This window comes from Perca fluviatilis, chromosome 19, assembly GCF_010015445.1.
Source record: "Perca fluviatilis chromosome 19, GENO_Pfluv_1.0, whole genome shotgun sequence".
NCBI classification, from domain to species: Eukaryota; Metazoa; Chordata; class Actinopteri; order Perciformes; family Percidae; genus Perca; species Perca fluviatilis.
Window position 1 is genome coordinate 24463471 of NC_053130.1, and position 24183 is coordinate 24487653.

The 24183-nt window shown below is 44.3% G+C and overlaps 1 protein-coding gene across 5 annotated transcripts in view; it reads left to right on the forward strand.

Annotated features, from left to right (window-relative positions):
- Window positions 1–24183, forward strand: part of fgfr2 (fibroblast growth factor receptor 2) — a 39536-nt gene that overhangs the window by 8603 nt on the left and 6750 nt on the right. For 2 of the 5 annotated variants that reach the window (XM_039783728.1, XM_039783729.1), the window contains exons 3-15: window positions 1996–2253; window positions 2596–2670; window positions 7031–7200; window positions 8875–8998; window positions 13366–13556; window positions 14762–14906; window positions 16689–16888; window positions 17657–17796; window positions 19937–20058; window positions 20909–21019; window positions 21694–21884; window positions 22692–22814; window positions 24042–24112. In XM_039783728.1, the coding sequence (XP_039639662.1) occupies window positions 1996–2253; window positions 2596–2670; window positions 7031–7200; window positions 8875–8998; window positions 13366–13556; window positions 14762–14906; window positions 16689–16888; window positions 17657–17796; window positions 19937–20058; window positions 20909–21019; window positions 21694–21884; window positions 22692–22814; window positions 24042–24112 (1921 nt within the window). Of the gene's footprint in view, window positions 1–1995; window positions 2254–2595; window positions 2671–7030; window positions 7201–8874; window positions 8999–13365; window positions 13557–13879; window positions 14019–14761; window positions 14907–16688; window positions 16889–17656; window positions 17797–19936; window positions 20059–20908; window positions 21020–21693; window positions 21885–22691; window positions 22815–24041; window positions 24113–24183 lie in introns of all 5 variants that reach the window. The other 3 variants (XM_039783731.1, XM_039783730.1, XM_039783733.1) reach the window with 3 other exon arrangements.

The following is a 24183-nucleotide window of genomic DNA, read 5'->3' on the forward strand; positions in this document are numbered from 1 at the left end:
CAGGTGTTGCGTTGCTACATTAACCTCATTGCCGGTCCCACCATCTTGAAATTGTCCATACCTGTTCGCTTCCCAGCAGATAACTACGCTGCTTTGTGTCCATGACATCTGTTAATCTCTAAAATCCCAAATTAAACAGCAAAGGAAAAGCTGAAGCCAGTAGTAATGTCAAAGCACAGGCAGTGGCCCTCGGTGTGGAAAGCCATGTCGTAAAAAGGTAGCGAAGACAGCTACCATCAATCAGCGCAGGAGCTCCACCTCTTATAAGACCACACACTCAGTCCTGGGTGGGGAAGGAGGGGTTAATTATTTCCGGATCGAAGGAAAGAGGGAGTGAAAAAATAAAAGACAATACAGGAACTGTACCTTAGTGTGTCTGCTTGCCCAGGGGGAACGTTTAGAGGCTTGTGGCGGAATGACTTTCCCTTCCTGTCGAGGCTAGAGTGTGTGTGTCTACTTTACATTTAACACACACATAGGGGCACATAAAGGGGGTGGAATGTTGTTGAAAAGGTGTATTAAGGTACAGGAAAGGCTTGGAGTGCCACTGGCTCTATAATTACACCTATCAGCCTTCAGTCAAACACTAAAGATACCGTCATCACTGGCTTTTTCATAAGCTTTTCCATTGTTGCTACTTTCCCCACTCAAATATTTTTTAATCCCACCCTTTTTTTGCCCCTTTCCTTCAGTTCTTACGGAAGACAAAACACAAACACACAGTGATGGACATTTTTGTACTGCAATAAAAAGAACTTGCAATCATCCAGTTTTTTCTCACTGTGGATGGTTGCAATGGTATCCATGTTTGAGCTGAGTGAATGTACACATTTGTGCATGAATGTTTGTGTGTTAAAGTCTCAAGGTGACTGGAATTGGCTTCGGTATATATGGCAGAAGTCAGGAAGTTTCTTTTTCTTCCTTTACCTCAACATTCAGTCACAGTCTGAAGAGTTTGCATGGATAGTATAAAGTCCATCCTGATGTAGAAATGCTGTCTCAGCTATGGACCCTCAGAATTCCCTCTAATAAATTGGACATTCACCTCATTCTCCATGCAGTTGTACAAGTCAGAGGACACAGTATACACACATTATACGGACTTGGATTTTGTCCCAGAAGTGAAGGTTTTATGCACTTTGGAGTCGACAGGAGTTTCTTGCTCTCTGCCTTGGCCGGCAGATCCTGTGCAGTGGTTGTAGATCCTCCATGGCCGTGTTATAAAAGAGAATGAAGAAGTGAGAGATGAAAAACAGAAGAGTAGGGCTAGAGCTAGTTCAAGGTTTTCTAAGTTTAGGCGCAGAGTCAAAACCAAAGGATCGCCAAAAAAAAGAGCCCCCCCCCCCCACACTCCTCATCTTTTCCCTTTCCCTGCCTGACAACCGCTTCCGTCCCAGACCTTCCTGGCTGCTTTCTTTTGTGATGGGCAGACGTGCTGGAGTTTTATTACCTTTTTTTTAGGTTGCAGAGATCTGTCTGTACTGCTCATACTCACCAACACACACTGGCTGCTTGGCACTTATGCTAAAAGGGATGGGTGGTGGTGGTGGGGCGAGGGCTATCGCTCAACACAGTGATGTTCAATTCTCACCTGCTCTCAAAGCATTGATTGTTTTTTTTTCTCCACACATGCTGCTATGGCCGTACCTGCATGCTCTGAATCTATAAACTCCAATCACCCTGCACACTTAATATATAACAGAACAGTGGTATTTTCTAAGGGCTCCATTTCAAATGACTGACTCGGAGTTTGTGGTAACGAAATGTTGGTGTGAAGGTTTAAAAAAAAAAATGGGCCTCCTCTTTTCTGTATTGCTCCTCCTGCACAGGTATAATTTGAGTGCATCCATTGGGGGTTATGTGGTGATGTTGTTTCTTACACTTTGGCTTGTTTCTTCCTCTCCCACCTCTCTTTCCTCCTTCTTGTGCACCCTTTTCCTCCTCCAATCTGTTCTTTGCCCCCATTCAACCTCTCCCCCCCCATTCGCTCTGCAGAGGCATCGAACAAATATCAAATTTCTAAGCCCACGGTGTGCTCAGTGCACCCGGGGGAGTTGCTGAAGCTGAACTGCCCCCTGCCGCCGACGGGGACCATCACCTGGACCAAAGACGGCAGCTCTCTGGGCACCAACAACCGCACGGTCATAGAGCAGGAGGTGCTGCAGATCCGTGATGCCACGGCCAAGGATTCTGGCCTGTATACCTGCACCAGCGTGGGCAAAGACACGGTCTGCTTCATAGTGAATGTCACAGGTGAGTCAGGGAAAAGACAGGTCAGGATACGACAGGGAGTTTGGAGATTTAGGGTTGGACTGCAGAGCTTGGTTGAGTCCAGGAAGTGGCCATGGAGCAGATATCATCAGGAATGAACAGCCTGAATTTTGTTTTTGCCTTAATGGCTCTGGGGTCTACTGTGTGTGTGTGTGTGTGTGTGTGTATACAACTACAGAAGCATATTGAGAGATTTTTCAAAAAAGGGCCCGTATCTAGCATTTTCTTTACACGTGTGTGTGCGAGAAATGGACTGCATGCGATACTGCACGTGTGCATGCGGGTTGCGAGAAGGTTGGCAGTAACCGTGGTTACTCTCTGCAGATGCCATCTCGTCAGGGGATGACGAGGATGATACGGAGCGATCGGAGGACACTGGGGCGGACGGAAAGCAGATAAGTAAGTATGGGAGGAACGAAAAGAGGGATGAAAGTGTTAATGATGCGCTACCCTTCCTCACCAACTAGTAGAAGCCAGTAGGTGCACTGATTGGACCATGCTTTCTCTCCACAGTCCTTTTCTTTGTCTGTGATATGTTGTTTGTATCGTGAACTCAACCCTCACGTTCTAGCAGCTACTGCTATGTTTTCAGGACCTTTCCTGAGTAAAAATAGCAAATGCTTGCCCCTTATTCTAGTGAAAATAACCACATTTTAATTCCTACAGTAGCATTTGGGAAATATGGGAAAAAATGACAAATGAAAGCAAAGAAATGTGCACAGTGTAAACTTTCCTGATTGTCTTCATGTATGATAATTCAATGATGCTACATCACAGTACAAACAGTTTCTCATTGGTAAGATTTCAGTGAAACCAGCAGAAGATATCCCACTGAATATGCACATTTTGGACATGGCAAAGTGCCATTTAAACTCTTTAAAGTAGCATATCTCCCCATATCTAAAACTTAAATGTTACATACCTCTGAAGACGTGTCCTGGTCTAAAACAATAATGCGAAGTCCCTAACAGCTTAAGTCTGGAATGCTGATTGTGATAGCCACAACACTTACAAAGACTTAATCCCTAAATGAAAAAATCTACTAAAATTCTCAGTGTTTATTAGCACAGTTCAGACTGCAGAGTGCGTGTGTGTGTGTGTGTGTGTGTGTGTCTCCAGGGAATTCAGAGATTCCTGACATTCCTTTAGCTAGTGTCCCTCAGGTAGTCAGGCCTTATGGAGCCAGCCAGCCAGTCAGTCAGCTGGGCTCATCCATTATGAAAGACAAACCATCTGGACCCAGTTACCCACCTGATGGGCCTCTGTGTGTTTGTGTGTGTGTGTGTGTGTGTGTGTGTATGTGTGTGTATGTGTGTGCGTGTGTGTGTGTTTATCTGGGAGTAGTAATGTGGTTATGTAGCCACATGCACACATGCATGCGTTCACATACACATACAATCACCGAAGAAAAGATGAGGGCTTCCACATCTTGTTAAAATTCTCCACACGCATTGCGTCTCACCGTGAGTCCTCCTCCACTTTTGGGCTGACTGTGATTGCCTGAAATCCATTAAATATGGGGGAGAGAGAGAGGAATTTAGCAAGAGGGAAAAAAATGGGGGAGAGGGAAAAGATCCAGCCATTCTGGTGGTAATAAGCTGTTTGAAAACAAAGGGAAAGCTGTTCTGGTAGTACAGTGGCATTTTCTTGCTGTGTGTGTTTCTGAAAATTCAAAACTGAGATCATTATTAAAAGAAAGGCGGAAGAAGAGGACAAGGAAAAGAGGCAGGGGGAGGAGTTTTTTTTTTGGGGGTTGTTGGATCAGTACCAGCTCTTCTCTGAGCATGGCGTGGAGCCTTGGCCAAGGCGCAGAGGACTGGAGCGAGGGAGGGAGGAGGGTGTTGGGTGTGTAGGCGTGGGAGGGAATGAGAGCGCAGAGTGCGGGGTGTAGCTTTATATTCGTGGCTTTTTCCCCCCTTTTTTTCTGGAGCATTCAGAATGAGTTGGGCATCAGGGCACTGCAAAAACAGAGCATTTTGATTTGACTTTAGAAGATTGAACATAAGCCGGTCCAGAGTGTTTGTCCATCGTCAGCAGTGGGTGGTGTCATTGGAAGAGACATGGAAGAGCCTCTACAGTAAAGCTGTGTTTAGGGGAAGGGTGAGAGTTGGAAAGTCTCTGTCCTGGTGACGACTCGGCTCATTATTTTTACCATCATCTCATTAGGCCTCCCCTTTGGTTTAAGCTGCACGGCAGGATTTTCATGGAAAAACAGATCTATCTCAGCAGCATAATTAAAGTCAAGACTGAAACTTAAAACATGCAGCTAGAGCGCTCGTGCACAGCCAGGAGATTACAGTTTTCATTAATGAATAAATATTAGATATTCACTGATGTCCTGTTATATGCTATTATGGGGACTGAAGAGGAAAAATCAATCTATTAAAAAAAATAAACTGAATTTGAGGCCTCCAGTGTGCAACTTACATTTGGAGATGAAGGCCACTGTTGGGAAACAAATAAAAAGATGAAAAGATTTCTAAAATAAAGTCATAATATTTTGAAAAAAAGGCATATTATTAAGTTTATAAAAAGCATTGTGTTGTGACGATGAAGTCATAATGTCTAGAAAAAAGTGAGAGTTTTTGTTGTTTTGTTGTAAAGTTACAAAAAAAGTTTTGACAAAAGCATTTTAAAGGCTCTGAAAACCAATAATCAGCATCTTACGATGGGTAAAGGTTTGAACAGTTTTAGCTATTTCACAACAGTGATTTCAGTATTTTTATTTTGTCTGACCTCCCTCACTTGTTTCAAGTGGGTGGGACTCAATTGGAAAAGGTTGATATCACATATTTCTGTAAACCAATCAGGATTTAGCAATACTTAAGTTAGATTTTTAGATAAATGATGATTGTTTGTCAATGGAGAAAATTCTCCTACCTCTTAAACTCTATAAAAGTATTTGGATTAGCAAAGAAAATGCATTGGCACAAATCTTAAAAAAGGGTGTTTCTTCTCATGAAAAGCTTACATTTTGGAGATGCATGGTTTTCACAGGACCAATACTCTTGAAACGGTATCCTCGAACATTGTTTCCCCAACAGTGGCCCTAAGTTGCCTTGTCCAGCTTGCATAGATGCATGGTAAAGAGGAGGATATCACAGCTTAACAAGAACACATTTCAACGTTGAAAAACTACTTTGGGTCAGTGATGGATCTAGCTTTCCGGAGGAACTTAGAGGGAAAAAAAAGTTGACTCATAGCGCAGGAGTTCGATAACCTCAGCTCACCCCAGGCCAGCTTAGGATAAACAGCCGTGAGTGGGGATCCGGATGCGCGGGGCTTTGGGGGAGGCGGGGGTTCCTGGCGTCCACAGCAGTTGGGCCAGTGAGAGTTTGGCTTCATCTGGACAGAGGTCTGGGGGTCGTCTCGTTTGAAGTACTGCCCCTCCGGACGGAGAGCATGGGAAACAGCACCGCTCACCTTTCATGTCCCAACCTCATCCTCCGACCCGGCTGCCAGTTTGGGGTCAGAGGTCATTTCGGAGAGACAGCCTCGCAATGGGCCAGTCACCTAATACCGTTCACCTAATCTGTCTCTGTCCGAATGGACGGAGCGATGACAGGGAGAGTGAATGAAGAGAAATGGAAGGGGGACTGAGAGGTGAAGATGCTGGAAGAGAATCACAGATAGTGAGAGCGAAGGAAGACGAGGAAAGGGGAATGACTAATTATAGTTTGAGCACTTACTGTATGCATCCATTCAGGAAGGAAGAGCACTGTTTACTGACTTTACTATCCAAGTATGTGTGACTTGTCCGGTTGTGCGTTCCAGAGAAAATTATGGGAGGTGTCTGATAGTATGCAGATTGGACAGGCGGGTAAGGGAGTGGAGGATATATTTTCCTGGGACGTAAACTGATGTTTGAGGGCCATACTAAAGTCAGTAGTGGTCTTATCTGTGGGTATTCCCTCTGTTGCTTGTACTCCTGCTATAAGGAGAGGAAGTGATGGTGTGGAAGACCGTTTTGGTTGTTGTTTGACTTTTAGTTTTTCTTCCCCTCTGAGCCCCATCTGCTTAGGCAATCACACTCCCAGGTGCAGAGAAAAAGGGCGGGTGGGGGCTAGGAAGAAAATCCAGCTGACTGAGAGACAGAAATGGGGAGAAAATAGGGAACCAGTGAATGGACAAAACACAGGGAAGGTGACAGATTTCAGTTGGGGAAATGGTAACAGTTTGCTCTTGATAAACGTGTGCATTGAGAACTCTGAAATCCTTCGTTAAACATGACATTCATTTTTTCGCCTGATGGCACATAATGATTTTCCAAGGGTGATAAGCATCCCTGGCCCTGCCGTCCATATCTTGCCAAGTGACAGGCAGATAAACAGGGGAGCTATGGTAATTGGAGGAAGTGGAGGGGAAGGGGGGGTTGAATGTGAGATGAAATTGAATGTGATGGTCTAGTTACCCTCTTGGCAACGCCCAGGCACATTCTCCCCTCAGAGCTGATGTTTTCCCCCCTCTGCAACACCCCGCCGAGCCTACAGAGAAAGTGTGTTTTTATTTAACTGTGTTAGTGTGGAGCTCTGGGTTGTGTTATGCAGACATGGGATCAGTCAGTGTTGCCAGGGTGGATGGGGGTTGGGGTGGGGGTCTTTGGGAGTGTTAGAAATGGTTCAGGTTTGGCTCCTCTGCAGTCACGCTTCCCTGTATATCGGCCTTAGCCAGTCCAAGGCCCTGAAGCCAAACTGTTAATGCTGAAGACATGATTAGGAAATCTCACCCTGACTGAACACCAACTGTTCTCTGGTTGTAGGCGCTCCGTATTGGACCTCGTCAGCAAAGATGGAGAAGAAGCTACATGCGGTGCCAGCTGCCAACACAGTCAAGTTCCGCTGTGCTGCAGAAGGCCACCCCACGCCTAAGCTGCGCTGGCTTAAAAACGGCCGGCCTTTCCGCCAAGAGGACCGCATGGGAGGGTATAAGGTAGGATAAACAGTAATACATCATACTTTTTTATTACAAATGTCAACTCACTGCCTTCTCTTGCTTTTTTACTGCTTTCTGTGCTGCAGTACTTCTGGCTGTGTGGTGAAATTATTTACATGGGACGTCAAGTTTCCTTCTTCCAATCATTCTCTGGCGGTCCTTTCCCCCCTTTTCCACCCTTCACTGGAGAGACGGGAGGAGAGTAGACAGAGGAAACGAGGGCAGGGTTCCTGGTGTGAAATTGGAATTGCTCATCCGTGCGCCTCCTCTCACCAGGATACTTTGCAGAGCCTCTCACTGTATCTCAAAATGGTTCTTTACCCCCAACAATTAGAAACTTAAGCCCGGGACTTGAGGGTTAAATGCCCCCAGACAGTAACGTATAGAGAAGGTAGGTAGCGTCAGGGTTGAACTGTGTTGAGAATGCTGAGGTAACTCAATCAGGGAGAACAGGTCCCACTGGCTTTGGTCGGAGACTAGTATGTGATTCTGTTGTTATGAAATGTGATTTACAAACACTATTGCTGAGCTGGTTAAAGTTTAAACTGAAGGGGTTTGAATTATTTGATTCTTGGACCAAAATACCGAATGAATGATGTCAGTAGTCAACATAAAATACTTTCTATACTGTGGTTGAAATTGTCTCCCGCCCTTGTCCCATTTTGGGAAATAAACAGTCTGAGTTGATTTATATGTGCTGGAAATACCTGATTGTGTATGTGATGGGAAAGTAAAACTAGTGTGGTTGTTTTTTATTTTTTCTTTGTAAAAAAAAAAAAAAAAAAAGCTTGAAATCAGCTACAACTAGTCTTAATGTGAAGAATTCCTCTCCTGTGATGAAGTCTCCATTTGATTCAGTTTAGTTATTTGGCTCGTAAATTCCTCTTGTTGCCTCTCTAAACAAATAGCATTTACCGTATATGCTAGAGCCGTACTGATAGAGTGGAATAACAGTTCAATCAGACAGTTTAGAAATTAATTTATGAGAAGATCCAGTGATGCTGAACGAGTCTGAGGTTCCTGGTTAATGACTGATGGTTTATGAGGAAACACATTTCCCTGCCAGGAAAGTTGAGGAGCAGATTATGTTGATGTAGCTGCTAATGTCCCTTCCCTTTGGCTTTCAGCAGACTTATTATACAGCATAGACAAAAAAAACAGCCACAACGTGACGGAAATGATATGTCAGGCTGTCAGATACACTGTGGGCAGCTCGTTTCTCACAACAAATGTTGGACAAAAGCGGTACCTGAGCCCAGCCCTGTGGCATAATCTCTCCATTGTGTGAAATGTAGGCCTGTACTAGCAGCAGCTACTGTCTGTCTTCAGTGTGCAGACGGAAACATTATTGTTAGCTCACACCTGTGGATTCCACACAGGGGTGAAACTATTTTTTGCAAATAAATTATGAATAACTGTGTGTTTGCTGATTAGACTTAAAGGGTGGGGTTCAGCCTGTCATCCGCCGCAATGTTGTTTTCCAGCTCTCGTCTTTCACTCTTCTAACCAAATCCCCTCTGTCGTTTTCTTTTTTCATCTTTCTCATTTAGCGCCAGCTCTTTATGTCTGTTAATGTCACCTGCATTTTTCTGTATGTGAGTGTTCATTGACAGTGTGTTTATCAATGACTGTGTCTGTGTAACAAGAAACCCCTCTGCCTCTCGCACCCAGGTGCGTACCCAGCACTGGACCCTGATCATGGAGAGCGTGGTGCCGTCGGACAAGGGCAACTACACCTGCCTGGTGGAGAACGAGTTTGGATCCATCAACCACACCTACACCCTGGACGTAGTGGGTCAGTACCCGTTGAGGTGTGGAGGAAGGGAAGGCAAACAGAGAGGGTTCTCACAGTGGGAATAGTTTTGTGTGTGTGTGTGTGTGTGTGTGTGTGTGTGTGTGTATGTGCACGCGCTGTTTGATCACCCAGGTGTACTCTGGATGCAGGTGCAGGTCAGGGAGTGCTGCCAAGTGTGGATATTTAATTTGGTTATATATTATATTAAATATTATACATTTTATTAATTTAGCCAAATCCTACTTCAATGGTGGTATTATAAGTTAATGATTAAATTATAGTATATGTATAAGTATGTATAGTCTTATAACTAATTGTTGTTATTTTAATCTATTTTAAGCATTTGTTTTCTCCATAATAGTAACCCTCTAGACAGGCTAAACTTACTCAAATATGTATTTCTAAAGGTTGATTTGAAGGGTCAGTTCACCCAAATCACAAAATAAAACTATTGAGGAAATGTTTCCTCATACAATTTCTCACAGTGAAGTCTGTGAGTAACAGGAAAACAGTTCCTGGAAGAAAAAAAGACACCCAAAAAACACATTGTTGTCCAGTTTTTCAATGCAATTTTCCATGATTTGAGCCCCACAGTCTTGGCTAATAAAACAGAAACGATCTGCATTAAAACCACAATGCAAGTGGAAAGATATGTTTTTGTGTGATTTGGATGAACTGACCCTTTAAGGTGGGCTAAGGTGATTGGGACTTAAACCCGCTCCGGGTGATCGTTTAGTGTCACTCTCTGAGTTCACAGAGTTCTGGCCTCAGCACTATTACAGCGAATTCAGACCCAACTCAGTCACCCCTCAGCATGACCTTTGGAGCTGAAAGCAAAGAGTGTTTTTCTGCTCAGTTTGCAGAATCGATAAGCAGCGGGAACAACAAGGGGAGTGGGATAAAGATAGTAGATCAATGTGTGCATGTGTGTTTGTGTGAGAGTTTGCGCTTAATTTGATGCTCTCCTTTGGCCTCACTTGAACCACAATATGAGCAATCAGTACACATCAAAGTTTATCTGACACAGTTATTCTTCTAAAGGCTGGCCAATAATCCACAGATAACCTTTAGAGAAATGCAGCTGCAGCAGTTTGATTCACAGAAGAGCATTTATGGCCCATTGGTCACTCCGTGTCTGTGTCTGTATATGGAGTACTTCTCCTACTGGCACCATTGTCCTGTGCAGACCTACTGTAATTACACACTTCTGTTTTTATTAGGGTCACCATGGTAATAAGGAGTATTATTTTCATTATATCAGTTGGAGATTGAATACCTGAGGGTTTTTTGCACAATGAGCATATAGGCACATGCACACAAATGCATGAAGGTCCACACATGCTCCCCAACTCCGGCCCCCTGCTCTGCTCCCCTCTGGAGTTAGCTAAAGCGCTCCTTCAGACTGCATATTTCTGTTTTTTGTTCTGTTTTATTGCAGAGCAGTAAACCCCCTCCACGTCTGGCTCCGCAGCCGCTGCCCCCTGCAACCTCTTGCTTCATTTTCCTCCATTATAGTGGGGTGGACAGAGGGAGGAGAGGGGGAGAAAGAGAAAAGGAGGGGAAACAGAGACAGAAAAGGCTGTTTTTATCTGGGTTTTTTTACCCAAATGACCTGCAGGATCAGCTTTTTAAACCAAGAAGGAACCAGCCTTTTCTGGTTCAAACTGGCCTCTGGAGAAAGGAGAGCAGTGGGACATCCACGAGCAGACACACATGACAAGTAGACCCAAATGAGGAGTCAAAACAGACGTCGGCTCTTTCAGTCTGAATCAGAACTGTGGCACCCAGTGGCCATGCGGCACTTTGTTGATAGCCCCATGCCATCCTGTGCCATGTTGGGCTCTCTTCTTGTGCCCTTATCCCACCCTGACCCTTAGGGCCCTGTGTGCCAAGCCGTCAGGTTACCCAGAGTTCACCGGTCTCGCATGGGACATCATAGAATGCCCCTGGTTCGCCCCCTTATGCTTCTTTCTGCCTCTATCCCACTGCCTCTGCCATCAAATTGCTCCACTAATGACTTAATTGATAAATGGATTCAGTTTTGAAACGGGTCACTACATATTGGTCACAGTAAAACATAAAAAAGCACCGCAGGGTCTGCTCTTTCATTCGATTTGATACGTGCAGATTAGATTAGATTAGATTTTTGACTTAAGTAAAAGTACTAATACAACAATGTAAAAATACTGTTGAGTGTTATGTTGAGTCCTTCAAGTACAGAAGTATCATTAGCAAACTTACTTAAAGTATCAAAGTACAAGTACTTCTGCAGTAAAATGGCCTGTGACTGATGTAATGTTCTATATGAAATAATTAGTGTTAATGTTGATACATCAATGTGTAAGCAGCATTTTGTAGCTGCTCGAAGTGGAGCTAGTTTGAACTACTTTATAAACAGAAAGCTAGTCTATTCTAGTTTTTCCCAAAAAAAAGAAAAAAAAAAAAAAAAAAGGGGGTTTAGATAAAAAAAAAAAAAAAAAAAAAAAAAAAAAAAAAAATTAAAAAAAAAATTTGTTTTGTTGTTTTTTTTTTTTTTTTTTTTTTTTTTTTTAAAAAAAATTAGATGATTTGACCTCTTTGAGCACTGAAGCTTTTGAAAACATCTGAGAAGATTAAAGGGGTCACAAACAAAAAAGGTTGGGAACCTTTATATATATATATATATATATATATATATTGTGTAATTAACTAGTAATTCCAGCTGTCAGATAAAGTATAAAGTAGGAAGTAAAGCACAAGTACCTAAATATTGTACTAAAGTATGTTACTTGAGTAAATGTACTTTGCTACATTCCACTTCTGGATACATGTAAACTGTCCTGTTCTGTCGCCATTCCCTCATTTCATGCTGCAGACAGAATCCTTCTTTTATTATTTCTTTCCCCGTCATCCTTCATATCTTTCCCTCCTAAAGTGCAGCTTTCTTGTGTGAGGTTGATGTGCTAAAAAGTAGCTTCTCTGCCCACACACATGCACACACACAATATCCCTTTATCTTATTTAATCCGAAATTGCTCCACAAACGTTTATTGTTTTGGGGTTTCGCCATAATCATGATGTGGCCTTTTTTTATCGCACTACACGCCCATTCTGTCATTTGGTCTGAGTTGTCGGCTGTCCAGCTCTAAATGCTCCAGCTCACATTTGGACATCGGCTATAATGAAGGTTAGAATGAATGTCTCATGTCTACACGTCTCTTTCTGCACGACTGTTTTTAGTAAATGTATATCGTGGCAGAAAGTATTCTGTTTGGCTGAAGTCCATCACCTCTCTCTGTTCAGGAAAGATCGAGAGGGTGAGGAGGCCTGTGAAAGATGGAGGAGGAGAGAAAAGTGTGTGTGTGGGGGTGGGGGGTGGGGGGGGGATAAACAAGACGAGCCCTAGGAATGTGCAGGAAGGAGGAGGTAGATGGTGAGGCAGGAAAGAGGGGTGGGAATCATCTGATCTGGCAGATTTCAGAAAGATGGAGCAGGAAGACAGGCAGGCAGGCATATGGAAGACGTCTCTGCCTCCTAGTTGCTGCACTCTCCATCTGTTGATTCCTCTCCTTCCCTTCACTCACCCTGCCACTCACTCTCCCTTTTTTAGCCCTCCTTTTTAAACCCAGCCTCTACCCTTCATCACACAGCCTCACCCTCTGACCATCCCTCCCCCCTGACCCACCCCCGACCCTATACACACACATGCACACTCGCACAAACAAATTTACTGCACCTACCTTAAGGCTATGTTTTGGAAAGGCAATGCAGCGCCCCAGGCTAAGTGATGTCATTTTGTGTGTGTGTGTGTGTGTGTGTGTGTGTGTGTGGGGGGGGTGGCAGCGGGTGGTTGCTGTCAGTGTGGGGGTTGTGGGCCGGGTAGTGTTTGAAAGGAGGCATTGTTCAACAGGTCTCGCTCTGTTTGGATTCACAGGCCAAATGTTTGCTTGTAAAAGAATGCAGATAGCTGGAGATGTGATGGTGCTATGAAGGTGTTTCACTTTCCAAGACTGGCACATATACTGTAGTTTTGCTGAACCTCCCCACTCACATGCAATATATATATATACACTCTTCTTTATGGAAGTCCTCCTCCACCTGAGTTCTTTATCTTCCAGTGATAAATGCCTCCGCCTATTTGTTTTGTGTAAAGCCTCTAAATGCTTCTGAGATAAGGAAGAGGCAGTGCAGTCATGATTTTACCTGCCATGGTTGCCGGGAAACATTCACACTCACAGTATGTGAAGTTCTGCTTTTGCAAAGATAAACTACACTATGTGATTCTTAAAGGGAAATGGCACGTTTTTGAGACACTTCCCTGTTGGTCGACATTAATCGACGGTAATGAACCAGCCTCCTAAAAGTAACGTTTCCCTCCCTCTCAACAGAACGGTCCCCTCATCGGCCTATTCTCCAGGCTGGCCTCCCAGCCAACACCACGGTACACGTTGGGGAGGACGCCCGCTTCGTCTGCAAGGTCTACAGCGACGCCCAACCTCACATCCAGTGGCTGAAACACATCACTCAGAACGGCAGTCGCTACGGCCCCGACGGACACCCCTACGTCCGAGTTTTAAAGGTACATTTCTGCACTTCCTCTTTTAGATTACATTCTCTTGATTAGAGTCCTTCCCTCTATTTTTTTTCTTGGTGTTTTGCCAGCGGCTGCATGTGTTTCAGATGGATATCAAAAGTCATATCAGGAACTAATTACTACATTTCCTCCCGTATTGAACTGATAGGTCTTTTCCACGCTGGCTCTTGGTGGTGATTCCCGCTCTCTCCTGCAGATTCAAATACAGTAGCTGTTAGTCGCAATGTTTGCACGTCTGTCTGATTCATTTGACTTATTTGTCTGATCATACATGTTCATGTCTAAGTATGTGTGTGTGTGGATTGCAGCGTTCAGGCATTAACAGCTCAGACGTGGAGATGCTCACCCTCACCAACGTGACGGAGGCTGATGCTGGAGAGTATACCTGTAAAGTCTCCAATTATATAGGCGAGGCGAGCCAGTCGGGCTGGCTGACTGTCATCCCAGGTAACCCTCGAGACCTGACCCCACCTACCCTCCCTCCCCCTCGGTGTGGTTTCCCGGGCTTCGTCCCTGACCTGCTGTGCTGTGGTGGTTCCTGCTGGTGGTCTCTTGGTGGTCCTAGGGTTCACAGACCTACTCTCCCCTAATGTTACACCCTTGTGTTTCAGCTGCTCCCTCCACTGCTGAGACTAGCGCAGCCATGGAAGCACTGGTTGGACCTGCATACCAACACTGAAATTGTCACAGCTAGCATCTCCCTTTCCCTTCTCTTGCGAGCTGTGTCGAGATGGTGTATGGTGTTGCAGAGCAGTGCTCTCCATGCTCTCTGTGTTTGTGTTTGTGCATGTGTCCAGTCCAACGTGTGGATTAGACTGGCTTCTATTAGCAGGTTCTGTTGGTGACGGGAACCTTTTTTGGGGTTTTCATTTTTGGTGTATTGGTTCTATTTTCTCATGTTTTGGTGGCGTACTGGGCTCTATCTGTGTCTGTGTTTATGAAGCCTCCTGCTCCTCACCCATGAAAACTCCCAACATTCTTTGCTCTAGATGGGACCTCAACGATGGACGCCATCCAGCTCCTCTTATTTCTATCTTGGTGTTTTGGGTCTCATTTTTTTCTTTTTCTCTCTCTGTTCTCTCCCGTCTCTCTTTCTTTTTGCTTTCCCGTTTCCCCTCTTCTCTTATCTTCGTCCCTCTCTTTCTTCATCTTCCCCCCCTTCCTCTTCCTCCTCTTCTCCTTCTCCCCAGACGGCAGGTGTTAACACCACAGATAAGGAGATAGAAGTTCTCTACTTGCCCAATGTAACAGTTGAAGATGCTGGGGAGTATACGTGCTTGGCGGGTAATTCTATTGGGATCTCCTTTCACACTGCTTCACTGACGGTGCTTCCAGGTATATACACTCGTATGCTGTCCCCTTTTTTCTTTCTCTCAGCTTTTTCTAAAATGGTTGGATTATGTCATTTCAATGACCTCTGTGGAAGGCAAGTCCCCCCAACCCCCACCCCGGAGTCTGAGGCACACAGCTAAAATATTAGATTACGGCGATGAACCAGCACAGTCAACATCCAAGACAATGTAACGTAAGAGCGGGGAGCATATACGTATTCTATAATATTATCTGGATTGGCGAGCTGTTGAAAGCTCAGAGCAGATAACGGGGTAGTTTGCAGACGACTTATTATAACTCTGAGACGGAAGTGGAGCTCCCAGAGCAGCTCGAGTGTCTCCAGACTCCAAAAGGAGGGGAGGGTTTGTCGCCCGCTTTCTCTTTTCCTTCTGTTACAGCTCCCTTTTGCACCTTGGGAAAAGTCTTTCAGTGCCACATTTCTCAAAATGTTCTCCACCCCTTCTCTGGCTCTGATAATTGGCTTCTTTTAAGATCCTTATTTCTCCTTGAAATAAAGATCGAAAGGTAAAGCTCAACACTCGCTTCAAGTTGGCTTGACTTTCTCAATTATCAGGGCCAAACCGCTCCGCTTCTATGCAGTTAATGAGTTGTGCATGTGAATGTTTGTCCACGTGTGTGTTCTCATTTATCAACTCGTTTTATCCTATTTTTGTCCGCTGCTGTATGTCTGGCCTGTAATTATGCATACCAAAGAATCGAATACATAAAACTTAGTGTACAAGTGCACAAGTTCACTCCAGGCTAAACAGACAAATGTTTCTGCTCAAGTTCTAGCCCGAAGTAGGGTGGGCATTAAATGAGATCGATGAGAGTAGTTGACTGTAGCCCACAGCAGACAACCAGTATAACCCCTCCCTTAATGTCATCAGCAGACGATAGTTTTATTTTGTCTGTAAACAATACAGCGTAATGATCACAGGCGAGCCATTTCCTCTGGGAGTAATATGTAATAGTTATTGCCCTGGATGTGCTCTATCTGCACTGATGGCGCCTTCGAGGCTGTGGCTTCTCTGTGTGTGCGCTGTGGTTTTTGGACCAGCAGATACAAGATAGACAGGAAAAAGGTTCCTATATGTAGCTTCACCTCCAGCTGGCTGGTTAGTTAGCTGTGCTGCACAAGAGCCTTGTTTGTGTCTGGAGGGTTATGCATTATGGAACAGTCCATTTCGATAGCACACACACACACACACTGACACACACAAACTCAGCCAATTTCCTCGACAGGAAGTTCAGGCCATATACAACCACGAAGGACACCGCTCTCTCTTGTTTGCGATCTGAAGTGAAGCGCATATTGTTCCGCTGTCTGTGGGTGTGTGTTTGTGTTTGTGCTCGCGTGTCTCCAGCATTAGTACAGAATGCAGACATATGCAGGCCTGGTTGTACTGACTGAGTCAAGATTTTAAATCTGTTGAGACTGTTGAGTGTTGGTTAAAATAAAAGTAGGCGTGCTGGTACCCTGGAAAGAAGAGCGAGAGAAGGATACTGCAAAATAATTTCTGTTTAGTTTGCTAGCTGATGGTGATTACATTTACGCATGAGTCATCTCCAGAGCATCTGTCTCTGTGTTTGCCTGTCTGATGCCCATGCGTGTCTATTCAAATGGAGAATGTGCCTGTCTGTCACCCGTACGTGTGTGTGTGTCTGTGTATGTGTGTGTGTGTGTGTGTGTGTGTGTGTGTGTGTGAGAGAGTGATCAGTGAGAGTCTTACTCTAACTTTCTTCCCCTGACCTCTGTCTCTGCTCACCCTTTATTTTCCTCAGCCCTCGAGAAATCCCCAGGGCCCATTTCCCCAGACTATGTGGAGATTGCGATATACTGCGCGGGCGTCTTCCTCATCGCCTGCATGGTGGGCATCGTGGTGGTGTGCCGCATGAGGAACACCGCAAAGAAACCCGACTTTGGGGGCCAGCCGGCGGTCCACAAACTGAGCAAGCAGATCCCTCTGCGCCGCCAGGTAACAGAAAGTAGATAAAGAGTTCTAAAGGCATTTAACACCCCTAGAGGAGAAAAACACACACTGCAGAAATACAATGTCAGACAACAAACTTTACATAAATAGATATATAGGAGGCTAATGCTGAAAAACATCAAAGTTGCATGGATGATACACTTTTTAAAATACTTGATTAATTAATAATGAATTAATAATGAATAGAACTCCACACTCCATACTATATACTGTTGTGGTATTTTAAACAATCTACCTCCAGCCTCATTTAGAAGGCATGCATTTCTGTGCAAGTTAGCACTGCTGCCTGAAACTACAGCCAGAGTTTTTTTTCCCTCTGTGTGAGCCATGCTTTTCCCTCAAGGGAAACCAAAAGGTACAAAAAGTGTTGGATTACATTCTGCGGAGAGACTGATTCCTGTGTCAAGGTAAGGTTAAGGTGCAGCGAGGAGAGATGAGCCCCGGGGACAGTGGCGAGGCTGAATGATCCACACACATTCATCAAAATTACTGTTGTTGCTCGCTTCTTAATGATCATTGAAATGTAATCTCTGGGCCAGAGACAGACTCTACTGTAATGTTAAAGCATTAACCGTGGAAATTAAGAATATATTCATATTGATGTGTCATATTTACCAACATTCCTGGTCATTTCAATAAAAGTACCACAGTCAATTAGGCATATGCACATTTACTCCGACTCCTCTAGTGATGCCTTAGAGCTTTATCTGATCTGTGAACCCAGACTCCGGTGATCAGCCAATCTTTCTCATCCTGTAGGTGTCGGCAGACTCGAGCTCTTCCATGAACTCCAGTACGCCGCTGGTACGCATCACAACGCGGCGGAGCTCTGCGCACGATGATCCGATCCCTGAGTATGACCTTCCCCAGGATCCACGCTGGGAGTTTTCCCGAGACAGGTGAGGCTGTCTGTTTCTCATGCTCCTGATCACTTGTTATTTTGCATCAAAAACAAGTGTAACTATATGGCAGATTTCTTTTATTTTTTTTAAAGAAAATTCTACTTTGGGATTCTGCTGGTTTTATTAAAATTGTTGTTTGGCATTGAAAACAGTAATTATGATCTAGTCCTAATTGCAATGTTTTACCCTTTTACAAAAAGCAAAGTACATCATTATGTAAATCAGATTCAGCTGCTGCATAAAGCATTAAAAAACCTTTAAAATGCAGATCTGCTTTGCAGTGCCACTTTTATCCAAAAGGGGTATTCATTATAACACTCAGTATTCAAGGCCTGTAATTGGTGCCTGTTTGACAGTATGCATGATAACTTTCAGCGCTACACCTTTTGTGATTGTCCTCAATGCAAATACAGCTCATCTTTGGCTAACAAGATTCACTACAGTAGTCGATAACACCTACATAATGAGCATCTGTGTGATTGTATCTGGGCTGTTAAATGATCAGATAACTATTGTTCTAGGTAAAGAGTGACATTAACAATAATGACTAACTGCTGAATAATGGTTGTGGTGTCTGAGATAAATAGGTAGGCTACTTTCATCTGTTGTTGCTGTAGTAAAATGACCTGAACTTGGCGCCCTGCCCCATGCCTCTTCATTACAACTGCTGCTGCGTCACACTCTCACTCACACACATGCTTCTGATGGTAAGGAATGAAGCGGTGCTAATTACTGGTTAGCACTCGCAGCTTTCATCTGCATGTCTGGGCTAAGAGTGTTTGTTCGGTTTCATACCAGAAGAATTAGCACCACTGATGTTTGGATTTGTCACACAGTTGCTGCGACCGGTGATAAGCTTTCGGGTGGATTTAATAGGACAGCAAAGGATAGAGTAGTTTAATACCTACTTGAGGCCTTTGGTTTTGAAAGAAAAGAGGGAAATTCCCAAACCATGGACACGAAGGCCTGTCTTCTGTTAAAAAAAGTTGCTTGATCATAAATCCTACTATCACATTAGTGAAAAAAACATTTCTGATGTAAACCTAGACTCTCTTGTGTGCATGCAGAATGGCATTCTGGGGAAAAGTTGATTTGAAAAGTAGATTCTAATTGATGAACCCACCAAATGGGATGTTTTGTCTAGGCTGAATAAATGTCTGTGTGCCTCTGTGTTTGGGTCTTTATTCTTCGCCTGTCATCCCAGCGCCTGAGGGATCATGTTGGGATTGCAGAAAGCTGAGGAATGCTAACGGTTGCGGTTTGCGTGGAGGAAAAATAACATTGATTATGTGCGGCTGGATGGACAGAATGGTTGCCATTGAGCGTGGTGAGTGCGTGGACAGATAGGGGATTGTGTTACTACGGCAGGGCGCTGGCCTCGGGCTCTAGGCTTTGCGGCATGCAGTGTGAGTGTTTACATAGCCAGGATACTGGGCCTTAGGGGTGGGGCTACAGCTGTCAATCAAATGAAAAAGCACCAAGGTACACAGCTCGTTCAGGGGTCAGATAGGTGCAGAGGTTCTGATGGATAGTTGTGAAAGAGCGTGTCTGTATGTCTCCTCACTATATGAATCAGTGTAATATAGTTTGGACATACAGTTTAAAACACCAGCGATTGTGACATGGCTAACAATTGAATAGTACTTACATTTCCATCTGGTATTGTAGTCAGGCCCACTAGCGTTCCATCCATCACAGGCTAATGTGTCAGAGCTAAGCTAATCCCTGTGTAATGACTTGTAAAGAGTGTATATTGGAACATGCCAAGGCAGGGTAAACAGTTTAGAAATGAGTGCCTCTCCCTGGCTTTATCAGGTGATTATCGTTGCCATGTCTGCCTTCCTACCTACTGCCCTGGCACGGGCTTCAGTCACCACGCCAATAAAGCACTCACACAGACACAATCTGATTGAAACAGAGAGAGTGATCTAGTAAAAGAAAATTCAAAGGGTGAGGTTGAGAAACTGGCATAGTGCCTGGTTTCATTACCTCTCTCGCTCTAACTAACCTGTTTATTTCTGCACAGGGAGCGAATCGATGCCACTGTCAGGTCAAGTCGATGAGTTTCAGTTTGTGTTTCAGCAGCCTAATAGTTTTTCTTGTTTCCCTTTTTGTGTCTGCTGTCTGGTGGCTGCAGGTTGACCCTGGGCAAGCCCTTAGGTGAAGGCTGCTTCGGCCAAGTTGTAATGGCAGAGGCACTGGGCATCGATAAGGACAAACCCAAGGAGGCTGTAACTGTCGCTGTCAAGATGCTGAAAGGTAAGTGATAGTCTCCTGCCGCTGCACAGTCACAGTGGGGTTGTAATGGTAAACGTCTGACTTAAATCAGACCACTGGGATAAGACGTACACTGCTTCATTATGTCTTGTGGGCAACCTGAGTGCATTTTATAGGTGATTTATGCTCCAGTGAGGGTTCAGCAAAGGTGCAAGGCGGAGCCTGGGGCTTTCGTTATTATTCGTTATTGGTGGTTGCTGAGTGACGGCTAGGGGGAGGCGGGTTGTTCAGGTAAGGGTTAGGGGCGGTCAATTACCTGACCCCAGAGCAGCAGCTGGCTGGAGCTCAATCAGCACCTACACAAAGAGGCAAGTCACACTAGCATATGATTAATGAAAGCAGCAGTAGGGGGCACTGGGTTGGTTTGGGGTTAGGAGTGGGGGGTGGTTAGATTAGGTAAAGCAGCAAGCTATTGGATCAACAATGGGAATCTGCTGTTTAGAATGACTCCAGGTAAGGTAATGGTGCAGAGGAATGCAGGCAATGCCATTCTGACTGACTGGATACCTCTACTGGCTCAATCAGTCCCATGAAAACGGAGCCTGTGCAGCAGATAATGAATCCAGATTGAACGTCTTTAATTCCTCCTCCTCCTCCCTCCCCCTGGCACTGAAAGGATGCCTCTGTAGTCTGTGTGAGGAGCTTCCCTCGCTGCAGTAACTTAAGCCCACATTGTCTGTCAGCCGCACTTAATCAGAAGCACCTACAAAACAAGGTGTTGTCTCGCAGGGCAGCTACTGAGTCAAAGGGTTAAAGGGAAGGCGCGACTAGGGTATGTTTGTTTTGCTGAGTTTTCCCTGACAACCGACAATCCAACTTCTTCTGTTCTTAGATGACGCCACTGAGAAAGACCTGTCTGACCTGGTGTCAGAGATGGAAATGATGAAGATGATTGGCAAACATAAGAACATCATTAATCTTTTGGGTGCCTGTACACAAGACGGTGAGTAGGACAGGACACAACATGTCACATCATGAAGTACATTAGGAAAGGAATATACATACTTAGAATATTGTATCATTTGTTGATGCAGTATTCAGTGATCAGCCTTGTTAACTTTGTGTATAATGTACTAAAGGTGGCTGCACACAGTCATAACATGTTTCATCACACCACATCAGACATGTAGTGTAGGAAAAGGTGGCGGTAGAAGCCATTTGTATGTCATGTTGGATTTTAATTGGATGTGAAGATTGGATAAAGCTGAGCACTCTAAGAACGTTTTTATTTTCTTCTCTCAAATCAGTGGAGCCATGATTGTGGGGAAATTGAAAAGATATAATATTTTTTTCACACCTAAGCACAGATTTTCAAATCCTGCAGAAAATGATGGTGGATTAAATTTGAGTTTTAGAAATGCACATAAATTCTGGGATGCAGCACTGGACAAGTCTGGCCATTTAGAAGGTGTTTTCCATACAGACTTCCTTGTGTTTTGGAACAGAATCCAGCATCAAATTTAAAGTCTTAACCTTCAAACTAAAGGTGCCTCTTTCCTTATGTACTGTATTCCATTAAATAATCTCTCTGAATTTTATTCAGTGCCACTTTCTCTCAAAGGGAATAATTTATGACCATGTTCAAAAGGTAATGTGGGTCTTTTCTCTCCGCTGCAGGCCCCCTCTATGTGATAGTGGAGTACGCCTCCAAAGGCAACCTCAGGGAGTACCTCCGAGCCCGCCGGCCGCCTGGCATGGAGTACTCCTATGACATCGCCCGTGTCTCAGACGAACAGCTTACTTTCAAAGATCTGGTCTCCTGCACTTATCAGGTGGCACGGGGCATGGAGTATCTAGCATCACAGAAGGTAAGGACACACACACACACACACACACACACACACACACACACACACACACACACACACACACACACACACACACACACACACACACACACACACACACACACACACACACAAAATGTCCTGTTCTCACATCAGTTTCCTGCTGGCGGCCTTGACAGATCACTGTGCCAGTACACAGCATTTGATGTGCTGTATCCGGGAAGGTTTTACGTAGGAAAGCGTGCTTGTGCGTCACTGTGGGAATATTGTCTCCTAAAAACACTTCTCTGACCCCCTGCCCAATCCCTGCATTGTCTCTCATACCATGACAAAAGCCTCTCTGTGGAGAAGAACTGCGAGTTTTCACAATGGGGGTACGGCCATGTTGGCCAAACGCAGCCTCACGCTCCCTCTCACTGTTGGAATGTGACAGAGCTTACTGTCTCTCTCACGCACATACACACACACACACACACACACACACATACTTGAACATGCGTGCTGATGCACAGAAACGACTTGGACCATATATGTGCTAAAGTATGTGAGGAATCCTTACTTATCCAGACATGCTCACGTTGGTGCAGTCATTGTGGCGTCATGTTATGCAGTCAAGTGCTACCTCTGTGCAGTAGATTTCTGGATGATTACATGCACCACAAACATCTTAACACAAATTAAGTATATACCAGTTTGAAAGTTGATTTATTTTCGGCATGAGGTAACTGTCTTATTCTTCTCTTCCCCTCACTTTTTCCACTCTGACCTCCCCTCTTTTCCCTTCTTCTTTTCTCCCTCCCCTCACATTCCTCACTCTCTCCATCCCAGTGTATACACAGAGACCTGGCAGCCAGGAACGTCCTGGTCACAGAAAGCAACTTCATGAAGATCGCTGACTTCGGCCTGGCCAGGGACGTCCATAACATCGACTACTATAAAAAGACGACCAATGTGAGTCCTCAACCTGCGCGGCACGCATTGAGGGAGAGGAATTTTTTTGAGAGCCGCAGTGCGAGATCAGTCTATTCGTCCCTCTCTTTTTTCAAATTCCCTTCCCTCATCTTTCTATTCCACTCTTTCCCTCGGCTGGTGTCTTGGCAGAAGCTGCAGGTTCCCAGGCAAGCCTGTGAATGTAGTGCTTCTGGAGACTCTGCCTTGTTTATCCCTCAGTCTCTTGTTCCTTTAGTTCCAAAGACACTTATACAATTAGCCAGAAAGAGAGACAAAGTGAGAGGGGAGCGGCTTAAACATAATTGACATTTCCATAGTGGCCCAGTGGTGTCTTTTCTTTCCCACCACAGAGCAGCATTGCCTGCACATCCTCATTTAGTATGCATGGATGGCTTTTCATCGCATGCACAATCATGCTGAGAACTAGCTGACAACAACAACAAAAACAATATGCAATGAGGTTGATGGCAATGATGATTAGGACAGTGACAGCACAACAATGATGAGCACTTAATGACAAACTAATCAAGACAGAGCCATCATTGTAGAGACACATTTGTTTTATTTTTTCTTCAATATGATTGGTGCGGAATTTTTTTTACAGTGGCCTTATTATTGTTTAATATCCGTCATATTATCCTGTTAAAATGTATTGTAGGTGCACACAAAGCATCTTTATGTAATAAAGGAACACCTACAATATAATTTTTTTACAGACATATATTCTAGTATAGTATAGTTTCTTACCATTTTCCTTGCATATTACTGATGTTGTTAGTAGTAAGCTTTCCCCCATTAGTATTTAAGGATGCTGAAAAATCAGTTTTATAAGGATTTATTTAGGTGTTCTCCCTCCATTTAATAATTCAGAGTGTCTGATGAGATTATTCTTGCCATTAACCTTCCACACAGATATTGACCAAGGCCGCCTTGTCAGCTATGCTTAGCAGAACAATGTTTTAATGGCACAAGGAGATAAACTCCCTCCTTCATCTGTGACCCTGTTTATCAGCTCTATGGCTTAAACAATGTAAACGTTCCTCTGGGAAATCCTCCTCCCAGACAGTCGCTCTAGTGCCTAATTCCCCAGGCTGCTTTCACGTATCGGCCTTTTTCAGGAGTAATGAGATCTCCCAGCAGTGAATGAATTCAAACATGCTTATCAGGCCAAAAATTAAGGGTTGCGTGTAGATTTAGTTTGACCTCTTACATGTTTGTGTCCCCTAGGGTCGCCTCCCGGTAAAATGGATGGCTCCAGAGGCGCTGTTTGACCGGGTCTACACACACCAGAGTGATGTGTAAGTATATGACAAACTGTTTATGTGTTCCACAACCACAATTACATGATAAAAAAAAAAAAATCCATTTA